The sequence below is a fragment of the Dromaius novaehollandiae genome, chromosome 4 (assembly GCF_036370855.1).
Source record: "Dromaius novaehollandiae isolate bDroNov1 chromosome 4, bDroNov1.hap1, whole genome shotgun sequence".
In the NCBI taxonomy this organism is placed as follows: domain Eukaryota; kingdom Metazoa; phylum Chordata; class Aves; order Casuariiformes; family Dromaiidae; genus Dromaius; species Dromaius novaehollandiae.
The window spans coordinates 38,894,608-38,919,232 of record NC_088101.1 but is presented as its reverse complement, the minus strand read 5'-3'; the positions used below and the strand labels follow the sequence as shown (position 1 = coordinate 38,919,232).

Here is a 24,625-nt window from a genome sequence, read left to right as displayed (position 1 = left end):
GAAGGCAGCCAAAATGGTCAATCAGAAGGGAAAGAATCTAAATTGACTCAGTTTTTTTAGCTTTCCAGAGAGACAATTGAGAAAAAATATGATACAGACCTATAATATCCTGAAGGGCCTATAGAAGTGTGAATAGGAATTACTATTTACTGTTTTTCACAGTATGGGAACTAGACTCATCCGCTGAAACCATTAGGAAGCCAATTTAAAGTAACCAAAGGGGAAAAACCCTGGGTACACAAAGTAAAATTACACTGTGGAACAACCCCTTCTTAATGATTTTAAAAACCAGAAGGAAAATTAATTCAAAATCAGTTAACTGCAAGAAGCTGATGGAATCTATCCATGCAAAGATTGTATTTGCGCTGGGTTAGTCTGCCACTGCTTGTCACTGTTTTAGGCAAAATACTGGATGATCCTTCAGCCTGGCCCCTCAAGGCTGGTCTTGCCTTTTCATGTGGTATTCTTGTGCAACTGTGAGCAAGCCCTTCTTCCCTCTTAGAAACAAACAAAAATGCATTAATTAATCTTTGTAACACTCTCAAGTGTCCTGAGTTTTCTCCAGAAAGTTCCAGCAGGGGAGCTACCCGAGTAAGCTACTGCTGCCTTTGCCTAAGCTTGTGGTGTGACTATTTTAAGAAAAAAAGTTAGTTTCAGTATTACTTGTATTTAGAGGGTTTTTTTTAATAAATAAATGAGAAGACTCCACAAATAGAGTCAAGAAGGACTCGTAAGTACTGCAATCAGCAAATATATGAAGAGTATTTGTAAACTTCATAAAACGGTAAATATTTTATAATCAGGGTTGTTCATTGGTTCACTGGTTTTAGGAGAAACTGTTGGCCCTTAACTTACATACTCATTTTCACCCATGTAAAGGCACCGAAAATTGGCATTAAATGCTGCTCCGTTAGAATGGTGCAGTGTATGTGCTTGTACTCCCTTTTTCCTGACGCAAATGCTAGCACATGGTCAAGGTAACAGAATCAAGTAGTAGAGGAGCTCCTTTTGTAAAAGTGTATCAGTATAATGAGAGCGGAGAGCTTTCTGAGAGTTTCTGTAGTAATGAAATAATGTTTTATGAAAGATTTCTAACAGGAAACTAACAGAAGTTACTGATGATTTTTAAGTTACTAGTCAGCATATTGTTTCTGTGTAATCTAATGAAAACAGTGTGTGTTCTAGAGAGCCCGACGTTTTCTGATCTTGAAAGAAACTAAGGAATAGCTGTACATATATATAAATATATAAAAATACAAAAACATCAGTAACATATGTAATGAGCTTATGTTTTAAGTATTCAGACCCATGGTACAGTCTCATATTTGTGGTGTAAGCTGCTATTGAGTTAAGAGCGCAGTGTCTCTCTTTTTTCTTTGTTAGTTTGTATCTGTGATGATAAAAAACTACTGAGACTTCAGTGTTAGAATACTTTCTTATAAGCATTTATCCTTGCTACAATCTTGTTCTTTCACTTATCAAATTAAATAGTTTCAAATCTCTTTTTATCAAGTACTTGTCAAGCATTTGGCCCAGAAGCACATTTTTACCCTGCCTAGTTAATTAAGGTGACTGTAAACAAAAAGATATACAATTCAAAGCCAAGCAGTGTTTCACACAAGGATGGAGGTGATAATAGCTTAATTTCTGCTTGATCTTTCCTGTCTTTGCCCTGGCTACTTCAGACTGACCTTGTCCGCAATCTGATGACCTCCCTATTGCACTCAGCCATTTGGAAAGCTGCTCATGCCATAGCTGGCCCTGAGGGGATATCTGGGAGACCACTGATCCATTGACCCATGTCAAGACTGAGTTGCAAGGCTGATCTGCAGAGTTTCTGATGAAGCTGCATACTATGCCTGCTACAGACAAAGCCAGTGGGGCAGTCTGATTTTTTTTTTTTATACTTCTTAAGTGGCATACAGTTTGCACTTGCTATATGGAAGGCTAATTTTACACCAGTCATTTGCTATGAAATACACTTCCTGAAGCAATTACATGTATTGATCCTTTCTATACAAAGGAAGTAAATTCTCTAATTTAGTGGCTCAGTTTTTCTAAATCCATCAAATTGCCAGGTTTATTGGGTGTATTTACGTCTCAACATCAAGTTCCACAAAAAAAGCCTTTAAAAGGTGTTAAAGACGGAAATACATGTTATGTTAGGCTTTTCCTGTTAAGTGTTTTGCCAGGATTTTGCAGAACTGAATTTATAAAAGTCTGTAAATAAGGGTCTGATCACATTAACTTCGATATGTTTATGTATATCCTCATGCATATTTTACAGAATGAACAGCTTATGAAGTTTGCATATCTCATTGCATAACAGGAAAACATTTCACTTATCCAGGAGAGAATCTGTATTGTTTTGACCTTAGTTTTGCTTGCTGACATGTTGTGTTCAGTTCTGCACTAGAGTGTACCATCTTCTGCTCTAAAAGTTCTTTGTTTAGCTATTAGTATTACTTAAAGATTTCTCATAAGACTTGGAAATAACACTTCATTTGCTATATATACTTGCATTTTCTCCTTAAAACTTTTCAGTGTAGCAAGCTCTGCCTGCAGAAATGCCACAGCAGGCCAAACGTAGATATGCTAAGTACTGTCTTCTATTCCTGCTCAAAACAGGCCTAGACAGCATAGTTGTTTAAAGCAGTGATGGTACTGACAAGGAATTGGGTACACACAGACCTTAAAACTGTGAGAAATTCCTTCTTTTTTTTTTTTTTTTTTTTTTTTGGTGAAATTATGCATGATTCTTCCCTGTAATTACAGACTGGACACAAAATTGAGTTAACATCCTTTTAATCAAAGAAAGACATTGACTCAATTTGATTTTCTTGGGTTCTTTTTGAACACATGGTGTAACTACAGATATTTTAAACTCAACAGAAAATTTATTTCTGGGCATTGATCAGACGTAGATAATAGCCTAAACAAATGAGGTTGCAGACTCTTTTATGCTGGAGAGAATAGGATTATAATTGGGTTTTTCAACTTTATAATTAATATACATGGTGCTACTTTCACCCAGACTGCTATTTGTGCATTAGCACTTAGAAATGTGGATTGTATTAAAATATAAAAGAACGTTTTTTCCCCAGCATCTTAATATATTTTGTCCATTGCTTTCCACTAAAGATTATTTCTATCATGTGATGTTCATTACTTTAGTTTTATAAGTTTCTCCATGCATGTTATGCAACCAAAAGCATTCTCTGACTTTTTTTTTTATTTTATACCCTGTTGTATCTTATTTCCTTTGTCATGTTACAAGGAGGATAAGTATTTATCAGATCTAAAGATTTAAATCGTAGGAAATATGAAAGACAGGATGTCCCCTTTCTATGAGAGGGGACTATGATAAGAGGATTTTGTGTATTCTCTCATTGCCTAATGCACTTCAATAATTATATTTTAATATAACAAAGCGTATGCAATGACAGAATTTATAACATGGCATTGTTTTTCATTTCTATACAGGAATTGATTCCTGAATTCTATTACCTCCCAGAGATATTCGTCAACAGCAACAATTACAATCTAGGAGTGATGGATGATGGAACAGTTGTGTCTGATGTTGAACTTCCACCATGGGCCAAAACCCCAGAAGAATTTGTTCGCATAAACAGACTGGTAAGATGGTTATCTTCTGTTGTCTGTCAAGTAATGTTTGTCTTGCAATCTTACGCTGAAATAATTTGTCTCTTTGTTTGTGAAATATAGATATTTTTAATTTACATTGGGCTATGGCTGAAATAATCAGAAAGGATGCCAGATGTACAAGTTTAAGAAGGAAAAAGGCATATAGTATTTCTTTTTCTTTAGAATTCCTCCAAAAAAAGAGTGTGTTTTAAACATGCAGGAGATCCTACTTGCTTATTTTTTGTCAACTCTTGAGGTTTTAAAGAAGGAATAAAATCATCATTTTATAGAAGACTTGGAAAGTGTTTAATCACAGAAGTAATTTTCATTCTGATTTTTTAAATGTAATTTGTTTTTTAAAAAATTTTAGTATCCACTTAGCTCCAAAGGCTAGTGAATGCTTCAGAAAGAGAAGGTTGTATTTTAAATTTTCAACACCTCTGCCATTTATGCCATGATTTTGATCGTTTTCAGAGCTGTTCTTACAAGGAAACAAAACTGAATTTGCCTTCACCTGCTTCCTTCTCCAAACCAGTGTTAGCTCTTTTCTTCCATGTTTTGGAAAATTGTGAGGTTAGCATTTTGTGTTTTACTGTACCGTCTGAGCAGTTAAATGATTTACAGAATAGATGTTGCAGTATCATCATTGGTGTCTCAGCACATTCTCAAAGTTATTACATTCGGCTCTTAACAAAATGAGAAGGATTCTGCATCAGTGGCATTCTAAAAATAAATAAATTAGAGAATCTCTTTTTTTAGTGAATCTTGAAAATTGGGACTGCAGTTTTCGTGTCGTAGTCAGCTGCTACTTTACAGCTAACTGGGAAATACTGAATTAGGGCATGAAAACTCACTAAAACTTTTCACAGAAACCAGACTTAGACTTGATAATCTCCTGATATCCTTAGGGTAGAAAACAGGCATTTTAAAAATTCTATTGTTGGCAGAACATCAAATCTACTGTTTGTAAAAGTTGTGAAACAGTCGTTTCAAAACAAGACTATCATCTATAAGTTATCAGAATCCTTTATGCTGTGCCTTGCTCTTTGGAAACATAACTTGGCCTATATTTCTGCAGGCTATCAAGCTAGATAATCTCAATATTTGTAGCAGTTGTAGGGTATACTGTGATAATTACAAATTGTGTTAGGTGCATATAATGCTCTGCTTCATGTGGGAGTATGTGCACCTTTCATTTAAGTGAGGTATGAAATACACTAACATTTAGCAGGGCCATTCGACAAACCATATTCAAATGCAACTTTTGATCTTATTGTGCTGATAGTTGATATGGTGGGGCTGGGGTGGGGGTGGGGGAGCCCGACACCCCTTTGAGTTCAGCATGCGTTGGTGACTCCAGACAATTGGCGGCATGGAAAGCTGTGTTCTTAAGCAGACTTGTCAAAGGCAGCCTTTGGCCTTGATCTCTCACGACAGTGGTATTTTAGCTTCTGCACAAAATACAGTTCTCATTCAATTAATAGTAGATCTGGCTTTCCCCACTGTGAATTTAAGTTATTTTCCGACTCCTGCCTCCTCCTTTTCTCGTATTTTGGGTCCTAATTTTCTTTTCCTCGTTTCTAGCCTCAGTACCAGGTTTTTCTCACCCTCACCTCTCTGTACTTTCTGACCTATCTTTTCCTTATCCTTCTTTCATTTCGCAAGGCCTTTGCTACTAGTGTCTGCTTTTCTTGCAGCTCTCCTTGACGTCTCTCACGTGTGCTGTATTTTCAGGATGCAGGAAGCAGATGCTTTTCAGTTATTACTGTTAAGCTCAGGGGCAGAAAATGTAACATCCCTTTAAAATCATCTCTTAGAGAGGAATCAACTCATTCCATTTTCCGAGTATAGCTTTTTTTTTTTTTTTTGCAAGATCTACAGTAAGTGCTTCTTAATTTTGTTAATTGCTGAAAAAAGCAGTTTAGAAAACTGCAGAATGAGGGAGGTGCTTATTGCATACCCAAGTCTTTCATTTGAAGAGAAAGTAATCTGGGGATCTGAAACCAGCAATATGTTAACTTTTGTATGTCTGAATGATGAGGATTAGACTGACTTTATCGTTTGCTTAATTTTACTGAGCAATATTTATGAAATTGAAAGATCATATTTGTTCTCTAAAAATATTTAATGTTTCCTTCTCATTTAGTTTATTTTTCAAGTAAGTATTTATTAGTGAATGTGACTTTAAAAATATTTAATCAAAAGGATTTTGTTAGTAATCTGCTTGGCTTCGTAACTTCTGCTGCAAAAGTAGAATTTGCAATGCCACTTACCAATGGTGTGTTGAAAGAACATGCAAATGTTGCCATAAATTAAAGTTTTGAGGAACAAAGAACTTCTACATGAACGTATAATTTTAAAGTGTTGTTTAATTGCACAGAGTGTAACATTTTTTATGGCTGAAGTTAATTATGAAAGTGAGAAACAATTTAACAAATGGCCGTATATGGAAGTGTATCAAATATAAACTCTTTTGGTGACACTGTAGATCCCTGATATTATTACTGTAATTCAGATATCAAGGTTTTGGTCAGTCTGATAGCATTAAACTTAAACCTCTGTGACAATGAGTTGCGTTAACGGGTTTTACGTGACAAATTTAACGTTACTCTGATGGTGTTGCTGCTGTAAGTGCTGTTATGGGTGATGCCATCTGTAATCTGCTATTTTTGCAATGGAAAAAAACTGAGAAAATTGCATGCAAATATTTAATTGCTTTTTTTCTTTTTAACACTTAGTTGATTTGATGCCATCACCATCAAATTTTAAGTGGAATAGGAGTGTTTAGTAAGAGCGCTTGAAGCTTGGTGCCTTAGAAATATCAGAAAAGCTTGCCGCAACATGGCATGGACTGATTCATTCAGTTAATATTCCCTTACAACTTCCTGGTTTGGACAAAATGATGATTATAGCATTTTAAGTGCTCATTTTGTAAGCTATCACACACAGATATTTTTTCCCCTTCGCATTTCAGTTTACCTCTTTAAGTCCACAGATTTTATACAATGATTGGAGCTCATGAAATGCATACTACTTTGATCTGTGACCTTTTTGTGGTGCTAATCGGGTTCCTGATATCATTATACCTTGCTCATTAATCATATTTCCTGCAGCCCATCAGCCAGCCAGACAGCCCAAGCCCCTGTTTGCAGCCTTGTGTTGGCAGGTTTCTGCTTTTCCAGATTATTACAGTGTGATACTTTGGCTTCTCATAACCAGACCCACATCAAGCTGTGTGCTACAATTAAAGTCAGATGGTCCTCAGGTTGAACAGGGATATACTGTTGCAGCTGTCTGTCTTCCTGGAACAGACCAGTGCAGGGAACAGATGATATGTAGGACAGCACATAATAACAGATTGTACAGTACTGGGTCAATAGCAGGGGTTCAGAACATTAATTGACAGGCTGATTGCTGATTTAAAACTGATTCCCAATCTATTTTTTAATTCTAGACACTATGCATTTTAGCTGAGATTGATTGTTGCATGCCTTCTGCGTTGACTTTGAGAGAAAAAGGAGAATGGTGTATAATTAAAACTGGTTTTTGATTGATGGAATGTCATGATGAGCTAAATGATAGTAGTGGGATATCGTATAATACATGTATTACTTTTATGTATATTGGGGACTTTGTATTAGTTTATGAAAGCACAGTATTTTAGAATAGTGCAAATCAGTGTGTGTGGTGCGGGGGGCTAAGAAGTTTTTGCTCTGAGAAAGTCTACATTGTGATGGAAGAGTGATTATTTTTTGCTTTTCTGAAACCTTGTTGTATACCTCCAAAGCTCTAAATTATCTTTACTGCCATAGAATAACTACTAAGATATCTGAAAATATTTTTCAGTTTACCCTGGTGCAGTTGACATTAATTATTGTGTAATTGCATAATAATTATATACATATTTGTAGTAATAATCATTTAAGATAATTAATGTAACATATAATTAGCATAATTTTTAGCTTTATTAAAGTACCAAAAAACTTTAAATAAGATTAAATGATAATCCCCAGAAATACAAAACAGAAAAATCCTAAATGAAATCTGCTATTGCATCCTTACTTTATTGTTGCAAAGTGAGTAGCAGTAGCTATGGGGTGTAAGTATGTGAGCAAATGGGAGAATGCAAACTTAATTTGCCATATAATTAAAAAAAAAAAAAAAGTATTTTTGGATATTAGGTCCAGACTTAAGTCCTTAGCAATTTTGTTTTTCTCCCATGCTTGTGAGAGACATGAAGGAAAGTGAAAAGTAAAGTAAATGGGCAGGGAAGGGGATAAGAGGCAGGTGTTCAAGTGCTGTTTGGATATAGAAATCTTTGGCAAAAATTATAGCAGTAGTTGACATACTGTTTTTCAGACAGTGAAATAGACTATACCCTTTACAACTTAGATTTTCTGTTTTTGTTGTAGTTTTTGTTGGGTCAGAGTCTTAGTTATATTGGCTCCCTTTCTTTAGAATGTTTTTCTGTTTTAAAAATTTAAATTCATATTTCTTCTCCTGTTGGACTTAGTGATCACCCCATTAAAGCTGAAAGATATTTTAAAGGCCCTTCTTATACATAATAAAATAGACAGACATTCACGAAGATCAGGTAGAACCCACAGAAAAGTCGCATGCTTCCCAGTTTTAGGCAGGAGTAGCTAAAATTCCAAAGAAGGCAGTTATGTTTTTTCTAAATAGAAAAGTGGTCTATTTTATCCCATCAGTGAAGGCTGGAAGTCAGAATAGGTAAGAATAATTTGGAACTATTAATCAACTGATAATAACTAAATTTTCCATAACTTTCATGAGCCTCAGTTTTTTGAGAATTAGATTGTTTCAATGATAATAATGTTGTGGAGGTCTGTCAGAACAGCTTTCGACAATATATCTCAATTTAAATATTTTTAGTGCCTTATTGCAGAGTCAGTCCTTTCGTGGTAAGTGGTTTATCCCTTTTATTCAATATTGGGAAAAATGCAAGGCAAATTAGAAAAGTGATGAGATTACTATGTTGGTTTGAAAGTTTTGAAATCCAATTTTCAGATAATTGAAAATGTAGTGATTGGAAGCTAGCACACTTTCTGAAACAAATGAAATACATAAATACATAAAGGTCCTATAAACAAAATTTATCCTGGCATGATAAGTAAAGTGGAGAGAAGGGACAGGCCAGCCACTCACCCAAATACAAATCCTATTGGAGCAAAATAAATCAGTATTATGAACCACCAGTTGGTAAGAAAGATCTACAGCAAGAATTAGAGGATCATTGTCAGTCAATATGGTGCATTATTCCTTAGCACAAGCTATTCCAGCTTATTCCAGAAAACACTGAAAAAGCAGCATTCCCTGCCAGCCACCATACAGCGATACTCAGAACTGCAATTTTTGTGAGTCTTCACTCTCCTATCCATGGAAAGTGAACTGATGAAAAAAAATAAAAGACGTTATGCTACATGCAGTCTATGAAAACTATTGCTGTTAGGCAGCTAAAGATACTGAAGTAGCAGTTAATACACTGGCTGCAACCTGGAAAGTCTAGGATTTTTTGTATTACTTTGGAAAAGTTGCTGTGGGATACTTTTCCCCAGTTCCACAGCAGTGTTTTTGCAAAGTTATTATAGCAAGTGCTATAGCAAATCATGTGGATAGGAATTGTATGAATAAAGGCACATCAGTGCAGATTACTAGTAGTAGGGACAGATATGTGAAACACATTAGTGAGAGCAAGATGAGGCTAAAAGAAGAACTGAGTTAACTACCAGCATCAGGTTTACTGTCTGTGCAGCGTATACTTTGAAATTCCAGTTTCAGCAATATCAGATGAAATCTTAATATGGTAGAATACAGATTGGTCTGTTTACATTGAGTAATGAGGGTGCTCGTGGCAATCAGAGCTGATCTGAAACGTTTACAAAAATAGACGGATAAAAGAGGGAAAAAAGTAACAGTTCTATGAACTCTCCATTCAGCTGTGGCTTTTCCAGCCAGTTCTGTTGGTATTTAAGACATCTGTTCATCTGGAAGAAAGGTGATGGATCATGGTGAAAAAGCAGAATCAATATCAGTTCTTTCAAACCCTTCACTTCATCAAATGTATGTGCAATTGAAGTGTTACTTTCATTTGTATTTCTGATGTTTGGTGATTTCTGTGTCTTTTCTTTGGAAGTTATCACCTATATACAACATAAGATTTATGGGATGCAATATCCTCTGAAAGGAGGATATCTGTTTACTCTACAAGCATTTTATTTTTTATCAAAAATTACCTTCATAGATTTATAGAAAAAGTAGGTTGGAAGGGAACCTCTAACTATGCTCTTCCCGGCAAATATTTGTATTTCTATGCCACATAGAGATATTTTATTTGTGTGTGTTATGCATTTAAGATAAATAGATACATGTTTAAACACAGCTATTGACAAAGAATCTTAAAACACTATGCTACGTATATTTTATCTCCTATCAGAGTGAGAAAGAGGGAGGAAGGGATAGTGAGCAAGTGAGCTGTGACTATGAAAAAAGTTTGTACAGGAGATAAGGTTCCTTATATGAGGCAAAATAAAGATTTACATTTATAGAAGTCTTAGAAACTTAACAGCCTAATCCAGAAGGTTGTCAAGAAATATTATTCTTCAGTGAAGTGAGGGAGGTGAAAGGTCTAGCCTGCCAGCATATTAGGTTCAGCTTTCCCATGAATTCTTCTTGTATTTACATTTGATGCTGTTTTACACATAATTTTTCCTTATCTATAAAAATGAGGCAATTGTGTAGTCCTCGGAAGCTCTGGGCTGAACGATGTTATGTACTTAAGAGGCAAAGGAGGGCAGATAGTTCTTAAAGCAGTTAAAGAAATGTAGAAGAGAGTGTAAAGTTAAACAGCAGGATTTCTTCTTTCCTCGGACAGTGTTTCCACAAGTGCAGTATACGGTGCTAGTGACAGTCCAGTTTTACCTTTCAGCTTGTCCCTGTAGAATACCAAAATTGGCTTAAACCTGTTTGTTTTGCACCTGAACTAAGTAGCAGATTGGTGTGATTGTGATAGGATACCACTTACACACATTTCTTGGCAGCTCAGCTACCTGTGTAACAGTATTATCTATGTTTATGACTGCAGGGTTTCTTGCGCTATTAGACTTACTTCCTAAAAATGATTACTTTTGTTATCTTTCACACAGAAATACTTGCGTGCAGGTCAGAACCTAGAAATACTAGATACTTGTAAGCAGTCTTTTGATTTAATTATATCATGTACAGATCTAGTTATTATCATAGGAAGGGAAAGGAGTTAGATCTTGGTTTCATATTTTTAAGCATTTTATTCAGGTCTTATCTGAAGATAAATCTAGGATATTGTTAGTGATCTGACCTTCAGCCGTGCTTTTGGATAGAACTTGTTTTAGGAATGCTGAAAACATTGAGTTTTGATTTCACAACACATTAAAATATACTAATATTGGAAGATGGGGTTTGGATAATATATATGGTAGTTAATATATGTTATATATGGTAAAAAGCAAAAATGTAGTGAGAAAAAAACTTTTTTTGCCTTTTTAAAGAAAATGGTGAGCTAGGATGTCATCATTTGTTAGCAAAAAGCATTAATTTCAGTTCATTTACAGAGAATCCACATAGGAAGGGAAAACGGAATTTGTAAAATATATTCTTTTCAAAATTATCACTTCATTGCACCTTGTTTCTGAGTCTTAGCTTATCTTTAAACTACGTACAATTACTTTATTGAAATTACAACTGAACTCTGGACATCAAGGTTATAAGCAGATTTAAAAAAATGCCTATGCTTAAATCACTTCTGAAAGTATGATAGATCCCAGTTTTCCTGAGTAAAGGAAGCTTAATGGAATTACGGAATGTGATTTCTGGGGCAATCTGTTTGTCTTTGCTATTGTGAAAAAAAAAAATCAAAGAAGCTGGTGTCAAAATTTGCCAATCTTCATTATTCAGAAAATTCAGAGTATTAAATATAAGCTCAGGCAAATGCTGTCATATCAAAAACCAAAACAACATGCTTTAAAAATATTTTAATTTATGTTACTTGTAAATCTTTGTAACGCTGTAGAGTGATCTATACTGCATCTGTCTTAGTGAAGTAAGAAATTAAATAAGGTGAGTAGGAGAAAAAGTAAGGTGAGTGATGAGAGACTCAGATTATTAAACAGATAACAGGTACGAGAGTTTGCTGTAACCAAGATAAATATGAAAACATGGAGGAGGATGATATACAGCTGAGAAAGATTTTAAAAAGCTAAATGATCCCACAGTTTGAGCATAGAAAGTTTTAAAAACATTTAAAGGAAAACTAAGGTAGGTAAATTTACTTTTATCCAAAAACTTGATTGGAAGCAATCTAGAGAATTAAATTTGCTCTCAGCTCTTTTGTTATTCGATGTTGTAGAACTGGTGTTTGAAAGCAAATGCGTGGAGGACATTAAAGTTATTACTGTGTGAAATGAAGTGGGAAACAATTGTGCTGGAGCCATTGCCCCATTTAACAGGTGTTCACTAAATCTGTCTGTCTTCTATTTGTCTGTTCTCGTAGTGCTGTGACTGGGCATTTCCTGCTAAATGGTGTTGTGAGTGAGCCTGTTGAAAACACATTAAGAATTTTGATTAACACAGAAAAATTGCATCACCAACTCAGGAGAGGGAATGGAGGAAAAAAGTTTGAAAGTGATGGCAGTTTCTTACTTGATTTATTGAGAGTTACAGTCTGTGATTAGAAGCTGCTTTGCAGAAAAACACTGAAACTTGTTCCTCCTGCAAGATGAAGTCCTGATGGGCAGGACTTCCATATAATAGATTATACTGCCAAGAGACCTGGTAGGATAAGTTGTTGTTGCAGCATTTCCTTCAGTTTATTTATTGATCATATGTGAAAACATGCTTCCAAATTTGAATTTGAGAGGTAATTTGTTGTAAAGTATTTGTAATCTAGCCATAGCATATAGAAATTTCCATCCTAAGTGCTGGAAAAGAAAGTGAGGTTTTAATAATGTTTACATACATGGAGCTATTGTGAAATAAACTGAAAATTTGTGGCCTTCAACTGAAGTAGGGGAGGGGGTGAGAAAACATGGCCATCTGTGCCCTACATGGAAGGATACAAAAAAAAGTCAGCTGAGGCTTTGCTTTCAGTGCTTTTGCCTGGCAAGTCTCCACTTTTTGAAAGCCCAGGATGAGGAACAGTAATGTTGCTAAAACCATCTGTGGTACCGAGAAAGCTTATAACAATGATGTGGAGGCAGGAAGCACTCTTGTATGAAGGAAGAATTTCTTCTCTGTGTAAGAGAGGTAAATAAGAACATAATAAAAGCATGCAAAATAATGAATAGCACAGAGAAGATGCATCAGGAAATGATATTCTCTATTTCATAAGGATATAAAGGTTGTTCATATAATTAAAAACTGGCACATTAAAATCTGCTACAATGTAGTATTTTTCAAATTGCATGTAATTATACTCAGAAACATATAGCCACATGGATGACATTAAGAGTAACAACAGAGACCAGAAAGGGCCTGTGGACATTTATATAAATTAAAAGATTATCTAGGTAGTTAGGCAGTGCAAAATACGTAAGATGGGATGAAAAAATCACATTCGAAGTTTGAGACAAACTCTACAGAAATATATGAGACTTTTGTGAGGGAAACGGTGTCCTACCTCGTCCTTGACCAATCTTTTTCCTGACCATATCAAATTAATTATTCGTAAGTGTTGTACAACAGACCTTCTGCCTTTATAGAAGAGAAACATCCCAGTTCATAGTTGCACGCTATGTATATGCTTTGCAGGGGATGAAGCCAGCTTTATGAAGTCCCGTGTCCCTCCTTCCTACCCCTCAGCCCATTTCACTGTTAAAGTCAGTATCTCCTGAAACTGTAGTCAGCAGTGTAGACTTGTAGAGCTAGACAAGCTCTAGTTAGCCGTAATTCTGGTAGTAGTTTAACTGTAGCCACACGGAGCTCTGCAGGGGGTAACGTACTGCTTCTTGAGGAAGTGTAGTGTCAGGCTCATGACGGTTATGCGCTTTTGAAAAGCAGTGGGTAGAAACTGATGGGAAAGGTTGCTGCACCCTAGCCCATCTGCTCAACATCTACCTCCTGCTAGAGATTCCCTCACATCTGCCAGTTGTTATCCTTTAATTGGGAGTTCAGGTATAGCCCTTTTTGTTGAAGAAGAGGCCAGACTATAGCCTATCAGTCAAGCAGGAGAATGTATTTAGCAAAACAAATGCAGGTTTTCAACAACTGAGGTCATGCACACCTGAATAATAACTGTACCGGGCAGTCAGCTCCCTTTGTCAGATTGTTGGTCCACCCTTATATAATCAAGGACTGTGAGTTCTTCTTTCATTTTCTCTCTTGAAGCAGTTCAAGCAACTTCAGATCTCTTAGGTTATATTTTTATTTCCAGTCCTTATTAGTTAGTAGGGTGCATATGCTAGCTCTTAGGTACCCCTTTAACTACTTATTTGCTGATCTATCTCACTGCATTAGTGAAATTTGCTAAGTGTAGAGTCAACTACGCAACCAAACCAGGTGAGACCAGTTTCATTTCCTTATTTCATTCTCTAATACCACAAACAATATATCACCATTTCAAACCCATATAATTTTTCTGCTTTTGAAGCATCAGAATTCTCTCTGAATTAGAGAGGGCTGTCGGTTAAAACACAATTTAGAGGTACCCCAGTGGAATTTCTTAGGCTTGTGCTTACCTGACCTTTCCCAGATTAGTTTAAGCAGTTGAAATATGTTTTAGCTGTATAGTTTGGTTCACTTTGACTGAAATAAATTAAAGAGTCCTCGTTTACTAGTATCTGTGGCAGATTTGAGGAACAGTAGCTTTGGCAGAGGAACATTAACGAGCAGCAGGGAACAGGAATATCTTCCACTAGTGTAGCTGGTTGGTAAGAGGATCCTGGACATTATTCCTGTAGGAGGATAAGTTTTAGGTAACTCAGAGAAGCATCCGGAACCAAACTACCCTGATTCGTTTCTTTTTGGAAGTAATTTTCTTTTCTCCATCTTAAATTAGAAATTAAATTCAGTTGTAATGGTTTACCCTCAAAATACTAAAGTTTCAAAATGAATCTATAAAATATTAATTATGTGAAATCTCTGTAGCCCTCTGCACTTTTCTCCTAATTTAGCTGGAATAATATTGCTAATAAGATGTTATAAAGCAAGAGACTGATAATGGCAGCAACATAATCAACATACAAATAGGTCTTAAGCAGAAAAAACTTTACGGAACACATATTCTGCACAAAGTAACAAAATGTATAGTCTTCTGAGGTTCTTTGTGTTTGTCTTTGTCCAAATGGGCAGGATTTATTCTGTTTCTCTAAGCTACTGTTTAAAAAGAAATTTGGGGCCTAATCCAAGTTAGTTGTTTTCAGTGAGGGTTGAACTGGGCTCATAAAAGCATGAAAGGTTCAGTAGCATGCAAGTAGTTTAGAGGAAATAAGTTGATTAAAAATGTTGGGAAACTCAAGTGTTTTGAGCTTTCCGATGGGTACCATGAAAAGTATTGTTGCACGTTTCATTTATAGTTTTTTTGACAAATTTAGAAATGCAACCTACTGCACAGTAAAGCAAACAAGCAAACCAAACCAACCCAAAACTTGTGTAATTGTGTTGGAGATGTTCAAAATAGTCTAACTTGAATAATATGGTGTGAAGTATTCTGTTTGTAAATTGTCTAAAAAATATAACAAGTGTAAATCAGAAGAGTCCTTAAGGGCAGTGAAGCCTCCTAATGGCTACTGACATTATCTCTTGCCATCTGCTTTCTGGGGCAGAGTAAGAACTTTGTAATGAGGATTAGGAATGGAAGATGGCGAGAGCACGCTCCAAGGGTTGCTAGAGAGTTCTCTACTTTCACAGTAATTTACAGAATAACTATTTTTAATGATAGGTTTTAAATGTATTGTGCCTCAACTAATACAAATAAACTAAGAATTAGGTTTTGCTGTCTATTCTGATAGGGCTATTTTGCTTATAATCAGCTAATCTAGTAAACCATGTTTTAAGATACTAATACCACATGAACTTTCCGTACTTCAGTGGACTTGGATGTCTGCACTGTCAATATACTCTCTTCAGACTGCTGCCAAGCACATCATGCAGGAACACCCTTGGGCTGTATCTGCACCGGAATTGAGCTATGCTTCAAATCCTATCCAAAACTGTGTGCAAACATATCTCACACCCAGAGCTTTTTTAAGCCTAGCTTTCCTGCCAGTGTGGACAGATCCCAGTCATTCTCAGATTTTTAGCAGATTGTGTTCCTCTCTGGCTTTGCACATGTTCATTGATCTTTGTCCCAAATACAGTTTGCCCTGTATGCATTAGTGGCTTAGAATAAGTTTAGAAGAGATCAATTTTCAGATTAATTCTTCTGGATTTGGATATTTCTCTCCCAAATACAGAGACACGTTCAGATTTTATGGCCATAACCGTAGGTGACTACTTATCGAAATTTTTGCTTTGAATTGAGATTTCTCCCATGGGACATGTCGTCTAAATTGATTAGCAACCATTTTCAGGCCCTTGTATCCAAGGTCTAAGTAGTGACCTGACTTGTGTTGTTTCAGCTACCATTTTGTTACTGTGGTTATCTAAGCTGTGCACTAGTAATGTGTGAATTCCGTGTATGTAGAGGTCAATTTCATTTCTGACTAGATCAACACAGTCATGTTTGCTTAGTTCTACATCTGATACTGTAAATTCTGCCAACTTTGATTAGATTTATACACCTTTCTACTGCAGTATATATACATTATGCCCAGTTCAGTTGATCTGATGACTGGCAAGGCGCGCCAGAGGATCAAATAAAACTTCCTGGCAATCTGGGCCTTGTCAAATGGCCATATCTTTTATATGTCAGTTTTCTCACTTCCCTAACAGGAGTAAATCCAAATTTAGGCAGAAGTTAATGAACTTATTCTGCTGGTATTCCCTGAAGTGGGCCACAGGGTTTCCTAGAGATGAAAGCTTCCTTTGCCTTTCTTTGCCTGAAAGATTCTCCCTTTTCTTGCACCTCATAGCATGAGGTTTAGGACATTATGAGAAATGAGAGAGAAGGTGAGGAAGAAATACAACCAAAGTAGTCTCCAGCCGACGTATTTGCCTAGGGCCAGTTACATGCTGCAGTGGAGTCCTGCAGATCTGGAGTTTCTGGTGCTAATGTTTTCTGTTCAGCCTAGAGAAGGTGGTGCACAGATAGTGACAGAGAAGCTTAGCCACTGAAAGCTGTAATAGAAATAGAGGATTTCACAAGAAACTCATGAGAAACTACTTTGAAGAATCAGTAGAGTTGCTACATTTGTTCAGTTCTTTTGGAGCTTTTTGTGTTACTATAAAAATAATAGGGATGCAGGAACGGGTGGCAAATGAAGGTAGCTTTGAAGTCTTCGTTGATTTCATGGAGAGTCTAGTTCAGGAACCTAAAACAAAATCTAGTCGATAGCTTCCTGAAATCTGTGGTTCAGATATTAGGTGTGAAGTTTGCAGTGAGAACTGTTCTCAACTAGAAGATTACATATCTCCAGGGGTCTCCCACAAAGGACTCATTTCTGAAGTATCTTCCTTGCAAAAATGTGCAATTTTTGTAACAAATAAGTATGGGAAATGTAAGTGTTCCTTTAACAGGCTAATTTTGGACATAAAATTTGTCATGATGGCATAAAAGGCTGGGATTTTATTCGGAGTAAGAATATTTACGTAGTCTCACTGGCAGAATGGCTGTTGCAGCTTCTTAAATGGTGTGAAAATGCCCAAAGTAATTAAAAATATATTTTTACATTGTTTAAAAGCTAGAGGCACCCTGCCAAAAATGTAGGACATAATTCGTAGGTACCGTGTTGTCTGATTATACTAATAATACCTTATTAATGCATTCACTAGTAAGATGAACGTAGCCTCTTTTTTCATGGTCCTTTTGAATTCTAGTTTGGATTTAAAATGCTGGGATCCGTGAAATGAAAATACTTGTTTTTAGACGATGGTTATACTTCTCTGATGTTTTAATATAAAATTCTAGTGGGCCGTTACTAACCAAAAAGGTAACTGAAAGACAGCATTTTTAATAAGCTGTTTGAGAAAAGAACTGCCCTTTTCATTATCTGATCATTTCGTGCATGTTAGCTTTCTATCTTTCAAGCACTGGAGTGTAAGCAACTTTCAGGAATTTTTAATGTTCTCGGGGTAGGCTGTACATTTGTGACCCAAGGATTAGTAGGTAGAGGGTAATACCTCTTAATTTGGGGTCATGAATGCTCAACAGTCATGTGCTGACCTTACAGTCATTACATGTCTGAATTCACATCATTCAGTTGTTTGCTTTGGTAGCTCGAAGGGCCGTTCCACAAAGCCTGCAATAGGAAAACATTTTAAGAAAATGTGTTTGGGTTGGGAATTCTTTCAGAGCTATGATTCTAGAAGACCTTCTGCTTTGTGTTTTTTAATGAGCTTAGAAATTAATTACAGATTGCATAGAGACATGTTCATACACTAAGTCTTATGACTAAAGCAGTCCTTCTTTTTCCTCCTTACAGAATTTATGGATTAAGTTGATGGACTTAAGAGTACTTGAAAAACAAAACCAAAACTATTGTTTTACCACATTATTCATTTCCCTTTAGCTCATACATTATCACACAGCCTCTGACTAAATGATCATATGCTGTTATTTTTCTACTGGCCGTATTTAGTGTACAAGATGAGCAGAGCTCATTTACTAAGTTATTTAGTATTTCTTTCTTCTTACTGTTACGTGTATAGCCTCAAACCCTATTTATGGCATGCTGTATGAACCCTATGCTGAAAACAGAATTCTACCTGGCCTTTAATACTCACTGCTATAGTATCTGATTATCCACAAACCTACATAAGTTTACCTTTACATGATCATCATGTGATGAGGAAATTGTGTTATTTCTATTTTATAAATGGAGAGGAGGCTAAAGATGATGATCTATCATCCCTACTAATTGTAAATGTCTCGTTTGAAAGTGTTAGGAGGTGACATTTTTCAGAGTATTAAGCATTCTATAAATTCTGAAAGAGAAGACAATGTTATTTTTTATTTGGGTCAGTTTTCATCTGCTTGTTCATTCAGCCCAACAAATTGTTGTGTTGGCGTAATTAGAGTATTGGGAATGAGGGGCTAGAAGTAGGTTGACAGTGCAGAAACTGCTTAAGTCAGTATTGCAGCTGAAACCTTTTCATTGACAAATCCTGCCCTGAGCATAAAATATGGTAAAAATAATCATGAAACTATGTTTGAGAAAGCTATGTATCAAGTTAAACACCCCCAAAGGTATAGATTGTCCAGCTAATGAATACTTATAAAGAAGTTGCTATAGGTGACTTAGATTAGAGTCCTATAGCAGATGTGAAATCTAGCTTCCCAGGGAGGCATTTAGTTATTTTAACCTAAAAGTCTTTCCTCTTTTGCAAACCCCTGCCAACCTCATTACATACTGTCTGACTACATGCCATTCAAATTTTGCAACAAATGAGGCTGGAATCTGAGAGCTTCTTTATGTATTTGCAATTCACTTTCAGGACGTGTCCATCCTGTGCACTGAATGAGGCACAGCAGTCTTGCGCAAAGTTCATGTGATCATGTACTTATGCTACAGTGGTGCCCGGGAACAAGAGTGGGCATGTGAAGGTTTGCGCAGACTACCCTAATTGTGTTTTTTCCTAATTTTTGTGCTGTTGACTTCATAAACTTAATGATGTTTTAAAGAAAACGTGTGTATATAGCAATGTATGTAAGCATTACCGTATTCCATGGGAGAATAAAAAAAGAGTGTGCGAGGAGAAAATAGAATTATTGTTTAAGAATATAGATAATTAGCTGAAAGCTTTCAATTTCTACTTTATGCAGTGGTTTCTGTGAATGCTTTCTAGTATTTGTACCTCTTTGCTTGGCAAGAATAGTTGCCTTTTAATGGTGGGGTCAGTCTTTGTTCATGTTCATGAAAACCAAGACGATATCCTGAAAAAGTGGTCAGAACTTTCAGAGGGGGCTGGTGGCTTTTTGGCCCCAAAATCAAGAGTTGCTTTTGATCACGAAGGACAATATATTTTGTCCTACAACTATTTGAACTAGGTCTTCAGAATTTAAACTGGGAATTACAAATATCTTGAGAAAGAATCATAAGCATACCATAAGGTGGGAAAAACTGGTTACATCTTTTCCAAGTTTTCAAGAGAGAGTAGAAATTTATGGAAATTCCCTGGAGAATGTATAGTTGTTTTGTAGTACTCTATGTTAAAGGATTTTGATTGTCCAAAAAAAATCTGGAAATTTATCACTCAGAATGAGTAATGTGCTACATGGCAGAGGAGGATACTCAGAAACTTATGCTGTCAGCTTATCTGTTTTAACGGATGAAATCTGTTTTACTGGGTTGAAGAATTCTGTAGGCTTTTATTAACAGCCACAAACACTGCCAGAACAAATGAATTGAAAAAAGATAATGAATCTGCCAGACCCTTCCTACAAAGGTGAATCTTCCATCAGAAACCACATTACCCTGAAATTCCTGAAGTTTTCAGACTTTCAGTTTTGTTGGAAAAATCTTCACCTGCAGTAGCCAAGAGGTCAAAACTATTGTAAAAATTCCAAGGTCTGTTTCTGCTGCATAAAAAGAGATCTACGGCAGTGACTTTCAACCATTTTTTTTTTTTCTAGGACCCCATAAAATTTTCCATTGAAGGTGCATTTTCCTGTATAGCAAATTTAAGCCAACTGTCAGTTAGCTGACTTTTCTTAATTACCCTTTGTGGTCTCTTAGAAGTAGCCCATAGACCTAAAGGCATCTGAAAACCACAGGTTGAAATGCACTGATTTAAGGAAGTGGCAGTAGTTAATTGTTTGTGTGTCATTGTTAAAATGAGCATCCATTCAGTCTTGCGATGACCCATTTTTTTGCTGTGACTAGTGATTATGGTTTTGTAGTGGTGTAATTGCTAGTCTAATAGAGGTAACTAAGGTTAACAACAGAGATAAGTAAATATTATAGAATGATTTCCTACCTTTGTCCTGGAGACATAGCGAATATATTAACAAATCCCAACAAACATCCAAATTTATTATGCCCTGAAGGAGGATACTTGAGCTTTGCTAATATGGGACAGATTCCACGCCAGATAAGCCCTACTAAACATAACTTTCAGGTGATAGTTTGTTTTTGGAGGATTATCTCATTATTGCTTGTGCGGGGCATGTAAAGAGGACATGTGAAGGGCTATAAAAGCTTTTATTAACCATAGTAATTCTGAAGATTTTACTCGTTGATACTGAATGTAGACCTATATGACATAGTTGCTCTTGTTTGGTTGAAAAATAGTGCTGATTGTAAATTGGGAATGAGTCTGTGATCTGCAAAGATAACTATAATAATTTATAATGTATGCAGTCTGTGTATTTTTAACATGTTCATTTTCCAAACAGGTGTTTTTTTTTGTTTTTTTTTTTTTTTTTTTTTAGCTCAGAAGTAAGGGCTTTTCTGTTACTGAGTTTTAAAAAAGAGTTAATCAAATTGGAGAGGAGTACGTGGTTACATCTAAGATTGTTGTCTTTACTCCTTCAGCAAATGCTGGGATTGATTTAAAAAAAAAAAAAAAAAGAAGGGAAGGTAGATATAAACTACTATTAGCTACATCCCTGTTTGCAGTGAGGTCTCCTGCAGGTTTCATGTTCACATACCTGAGAGGAGAATGCTCTTCAGCAAGTTTTCACTTGATGATATTCTGGAATTGGTTCTACGTGCTGGCAACACCTTCAGACACAGAATAAAAGTTAATTTATTTGGGGCAAGTAAACCCATGGAAAGGAGCATTATGCCATCCTCCCCAGTCAGGTAGTCAACACAACAGGCACTGAGCCACTAGACCTCTATGTAATAAATGTGTAATCAGCTTGATTAGTACAGCACGAGAAATAACTTATTTCACAGGTGAATATTTACAGCAGTTGTGTCAATACTTGTTGGTACAAAAAGAATAAGTGGTTGTTCCTTCCCTAGCAATGATATTCAGCTACTAGGAAAGCTGCTGCTCACCCAGGCTGTCGGTGCTGGGTATGGCCATTTTTAGTGCTTCTCCAGACACCGAGGAGGATAATCAAAACAGTGGTGGCATATAATTTACTCGAGGCATTTCATTATTTAGACGGTTGTAGAATGACCAAATCCAACTGGTATGCAGGTGGTGATCTGGTATTTTTGAAGCAGATGCAGTTTTATAATGCAGGTTTCAGTTCATCTACTGGAATGACTTAAAACAGCTATATTTTTTTCCTCGCAAGCTATAAATGAGTCCTTGGTTTGCAGTTGTGTTCAATTATTTTAAACCTATTTACAATGTATTCTATTGTAAAGCTCTGACCTTTGCTCTCCCGAATGGGTGCATGTCTTTTGTGGGAAGCAGGAAGTCTTGGGGCAAGTGACACTTGCCATGCAGTTTATTTTACTTAAAGACTTTGATTCTCCCCCTCCCCCCTGTTTCTAGAACTGAAGACAAATTTCTGTTTCTATTGGATTATAAACAGGTTCTGGATAGCTTCAGCTGCTGCATAGTGCAGTGATATTTTAATTTGCTGGGCAGACATGTTTACTGTGTACTGTGTAGTTTATGAGTGTTACCATAAATGAGGTAATCTTGCATCTTGGTTTCCATGTGTGAAACATTACATGAGCTAATGCAGCTGCACCGCTGCTTGCTGGGTATTAGTAGACTTTATTTGGACATAAAGTTTATACTGAACTGCTTTAAATATTTGTGCTAAAACTGGTAGTGCTGCTTTTTTAATGTGTTTTATATGACACTGATGGATGCCAAATTTCACAAACCGGTATAAGAATGTATGGTAGATTTGTGTTTTGTGCTCCGTTGTTCTCGGCAATGGTGATTCCAGAGTGAAATAAAATTAATGACCAAATTTTTAATTTATGTTCAGTTAGTGTTTCAGGGACTGATTCATATTAAAGTATATGTAGAAACAGTAGCCTCATAGCATACTGTAGCAGTCCTAAAAACATGCATGTTCTTTCCAAAATCTGGATTTGGAATTTGAAGTGACACATGTGGCTTGTGAGTATACGGAGAAAGAAAGTTAATGTTTGCTTGGTGTTTGAAGGAACATGTAAAGATTTTTTCATAGTCTAGTTTTACCCAGCAGAAATCTTTGAAGCCTTGTATTTTTTTTTAATTCTCTGATTTTAGCATCTAGGGGGTATTCTTTTTGCTTAATTAAGGTATTGCACATTTTCAGTTTATGTAGGTATTTTTGAAGGTGAAAGTTGTGATACACAGTAAGCTGTAAAGAATGATACTGTATTTTGCTAACTCAAGTACTAATGCTTACCTGTAATTTCTCAAGTTGAACTGAATTTCTGTGCTTTTTTTCATAAGCCATAATAATGGACATCTGTATGAAGTAAATTTAAAAAGACACTAGAAGTTATTTTGTATAATTAAGTGCTTAAAAGTAAATGCTAAAGAAAAAGGTATGTATTTCTATAAGTGATCTGAAAAGTGCTTCTGTCCTGTTCAGTAGGTATTCTGAAGATCTCCAACATTATCTCATGCTGTTTCTCGAAATAGAATTGGAAATTGCCTCTTTTTAAGATAGCATCTGTTTCATTACAGAAAGTTCGTCTTTAAACACTTATCTGGAAAAAGTAACCAGTTTTTCGATGAGTGGCAGAATTGCTGAAACCTAGTTTCCTGGGTATTCTGCCTGAGCTGCCCTCAGTGGGTTTTTCTGCGTACCCCCCTTGCCTGGACTGGCCAGGGGTTTCCCCAGAGCTGTGCAAGTGGAGTTAGATGTGCGAGTTTCACTGATCTTCCCAGTTTGTTTGAAACATGCCAAAGGTCTCTGGTGTTACAAAGGGAGGAATGGGCAAACAGATGAGCTGACAAGGCACCTGAGGCTGATTTCTGTAGGAAACAGGGTTAAAACTCAAATCTGAATTCAGGATTTTAAAAGCCATTATTGTTCCTACATAAGCTGAACTGGACACACACTCTTTAAACCTATGAATCATTCTCATTAATCTTATGTCTGGATTTGTACCAGGACTTGACTCTTCTTTTATTGCGGCTTTTTTTTTGTTAATTTTTCACTTTTATGAGTGGTATTCTGGATATATTTTTGCTTTGTGTGTAAATTAGACTTTGTTTATTTTCTTGCGAAAATTTTGCTCCTTGCGTGTATTACTCGTTATGACATGTCTGAATGGAGGGATGTGCAATTATTTGGTGCAGTTGGAAAAAAATGCCTGTATGGCATGGTTTTGATTTTGTTTTGCCAAAGTCCAAACTTTCAGATTTTCTAAAGGGGAAGTCCTTGGGTGTTAGGTGTCAAAAAGGAAAGACTCACTAGACCTACTGAATTAATGAATTTTGTTATTACAGAAGTACATTTTTGAATTCTAATCACTGGTAATAGTTCCATTTAATACCCTGTGTTTGTGGAGATTGGCATAAGACTCATGTAAACTTAGTTACTCGTTTTCGTATTTTTATTAATTATGTGATTTTTAGTAGCTATATTAAGCAGTTTGTTTCCCTTGAATCTTCTAGCAGCTGTAAGGCCTTTGAAAATGTTTGTTAGTATACCTCTCACTCAGTGTAATGGGAACCTCCCACTGTTTTATGTAGAAGAATCTTTAGGTTACATAGTATAGTCTACAACCACTTTATACTTGTAGTTCCAGTAACCCCTCTCTTTAAGGTTTTTCCATGTTTCACCTCCTGTAAGTCAGGTTTTGTCACTTCAATTCAAATTTTGCCATATTTGCTATTTGCCTTAAGCTCTTGAAATTATTAGCTTGAGGGAATCTGAGCTTTTGTAATTTATTCATTTCTAAAACAGATTTCTAACTGTGTGGATAAAAGGTTGAAAATGTGAACTCCGAAGTCTCAAAGCTTCCCAGGCAAATAAAAA

General features: G+C 36.0%; 1 protein-coding gene across 4 annotated transcripts in view; it reads left to right on the top strand.

Annotated features, from left to right (window-relative positions):
• Window positions 1-24,625, top strand: part of LRBA (LPS responsive beige-like anchor protein) — a 417,031-nt gene that overhangs the window by 316,481 nt on the left and 75,925 nt on the right. For all 4 annotated transcript variants that reach the window (XM_064510803.1, XM_064510804.1, XM_064510805.1 and 1 more), the window contains exon 47: window positions 3,484-3,636. In XM_064510803.1, the coding sequence (XP_064366873.1) occupies window positions 3,484-3,636 (153 nt within the window). The remainder of the gene's footprint in view (window positions 1-3,483; window positions 3,637-24,625) is intronic.